The 2,006-nt window shown below is 46.6% G+C and overlaps 1 protein-coding gene across 1 annotated transcript; it reads left to right on the forward strand.

The window, feature by feature from the left end:
* Nucleotides 1-99: 99 nt before the first annotated feature.
* LOC123964944 lies at nucleotides 100-2,006 on the forward strand (the record flags this gene model as incomplete). Its single annotated transcript, XM_046041587.1, is given in 1 exon segment — nucleotides 100-2,006. A coding segment is annotated over 1 exon segment (1,907 nt), but the record flags the coding sequence as incomplete, so codon positions are not given.

Consider the following 2,006-nt stretch of genomic DNA (forward strand, 5'->3'; position numbering starts at 1 on the left):
CCTCTTGAGAGAGCTCTTGGCTTGCAATGGTGCATTGAGAGTGATTCATTCAAGTTCAAAATGGAGATCCAGCAGAGGCCAGTCACCAGGAGAGGAATCTTGTCAGTGGCTAGTTCGGTGTACGATCCTCTTGGCTTTGTCGCACCTGTGGTGTTGCCTGCCAAAATCATGCTACAAGAACTTTGCAGAAGAAATTATGGATGGGATGAGACTGTACCACAAGACATCTTGCAACGGTGGTTCAGGTGGTTGGAGGAATTGGATATGCTGTCTGAATTTAAGGTTGATCGGTGCATTAAGCCCCAGGGCTTTGGACAATCAAGACATGCTCAGCTGCATCACTTTGCAGATGCTAGTGAAACAGGATATGGTGCAGTCACATATCTCAGGATGTTGAATGATGGAAATGACATTCATGTTGCATTCCTGATGGGCAAAGCCAGGGTTACACCTTTAAAGACTGTTACTATTCCTCGACTGGAGCTGACTGCTGCTGTGCTTGCCATTCGTGTTGATCTGATGTTGAAGGCTGAGCTGAGATTGCAGTTGCAGCAGTCCTTTTTTTGGACCGACAGCACTTCTGTGTTGAAGTATATAAAAAACGAGGATAAACGTTTTCATACGTTTGTGGCCAACAGGGTTTCGACTATAAGAGGAGCCACTAAAACTTCACAATGGCGATACATCAGCTCCAAGGAAAATCCAGCGGATGAGGCATCCAGAGGAGTGAGGGTTGGAGACTTTATTCATGGCCGGAGGTGGATAGAGGGTCCAAGTTTTTTGAGTGAACCAGAAGCTAACTGGACAACAAATGTTGTAGAAACTATCATAGAACCCGATGATCAGGAGGTCAAGAAGGAAGTCACAGTGAACGTTGTGTCTGTGGATGGCTCACATGATGCCACAAACCGGTTACTGACTTACTTCTCAAGTTGGAGTAAGCTCAAGGTGGCAGTAGCCTGGTTACTTAAATGGAAAGCCATTCTGTTGGAAAAATGTCGCAGGAGGAGGGAGGAGAAAGCTGATGGTAAGCAGAGCACGGACAATAATATGCCACGGAGGAGGCAAGGGTTAAAGGACAAGCCTGGAGGGCAAATTTTGTCCATAGATGACCTTTTGGGAGCCGAGCTAGCTATAATCCGATACTGTCAGCAACAGCGATTTGGAGAGGAAATTGCCATGTTGTCAGCTGGGAAATCTACAGTGAGCAGATGTAGTACAATCCACAGGTTGGATCCGCGCTTGGATGATGGGCTTCTCAGAGTTGGAGGGCGGCTGACTAAAAGTTCCTTGCCAGAGTCGATTAAACATCCGCTAATCCTCTCCAAGGATCAAAATGTGGCCACTCTCATCCTCAGGCACATTCATCAGCAGCAGGGCCATAGTGGGCGGAATCACACGCTATCAACACTGCGGAAGAAGTATTGGGTCACTAGAGCCAACTCCGCTGTAAGAAAGGTCATTGCAGAATGTTTCTGTTGCAAGAAATATAATGGAAAGATGCAGGAGCAAAAGATGGCTGATTTGCCAGAGGAAAGGATTCTTCCTGACAAACCACCATTTACCAACGTTGGCATTGATTATTTTGGCCCAATTACAGTGAGGAAAGGACGTGGTACAGACAAGCGCTATGGCGTGATACTAACCTGCTTGGCAAGCAGAGCAATCCATCTCGAAGTGGCCGACTCTTTGAACACTGACGCATGCATCAATGCTCTGCGACGTTTCATCTGTAGAAGAGGTCAATTTTCTCATATCATATCTGATAATGGAACCAACTTCATAGGAGCAGAGCGAGAACTAAGAGAGGCTCTCGCAGCTTTAGATCATGGAAAAATTCAGGGAGTTCTGCGGCAAAGGGGAGTTAAGTGGAGCTTTAATCCTCCTGCAGGTTCACATCATGGTGGGGTTTGGGAGCGTGTTATCCGCATGGTGAGAAGGATTCTAAGTTCAGTTCTTCAACAGCAGACCCTGAACGATGATGGGCTTCATACAGTTATGTGTGA

The sequence above is a fragment of the Micropterus dolomieu genome, unplaced genomic scaffold (genome assembly GCF_021292245.1).
Source record: "Micropterus dolomieu isolate WLL.071019.BEF.003 ecotype Adirondacks unplaced genomic scaffold, ASM2129224v1 contig_7032, whole genome shotgun sequence".
NCBI lineage: Eukaryota > Metazoa > Chordata > Actinopteri > Centrarchiformes > Centrarchidae > Micropterus > Micropterus dolomieu.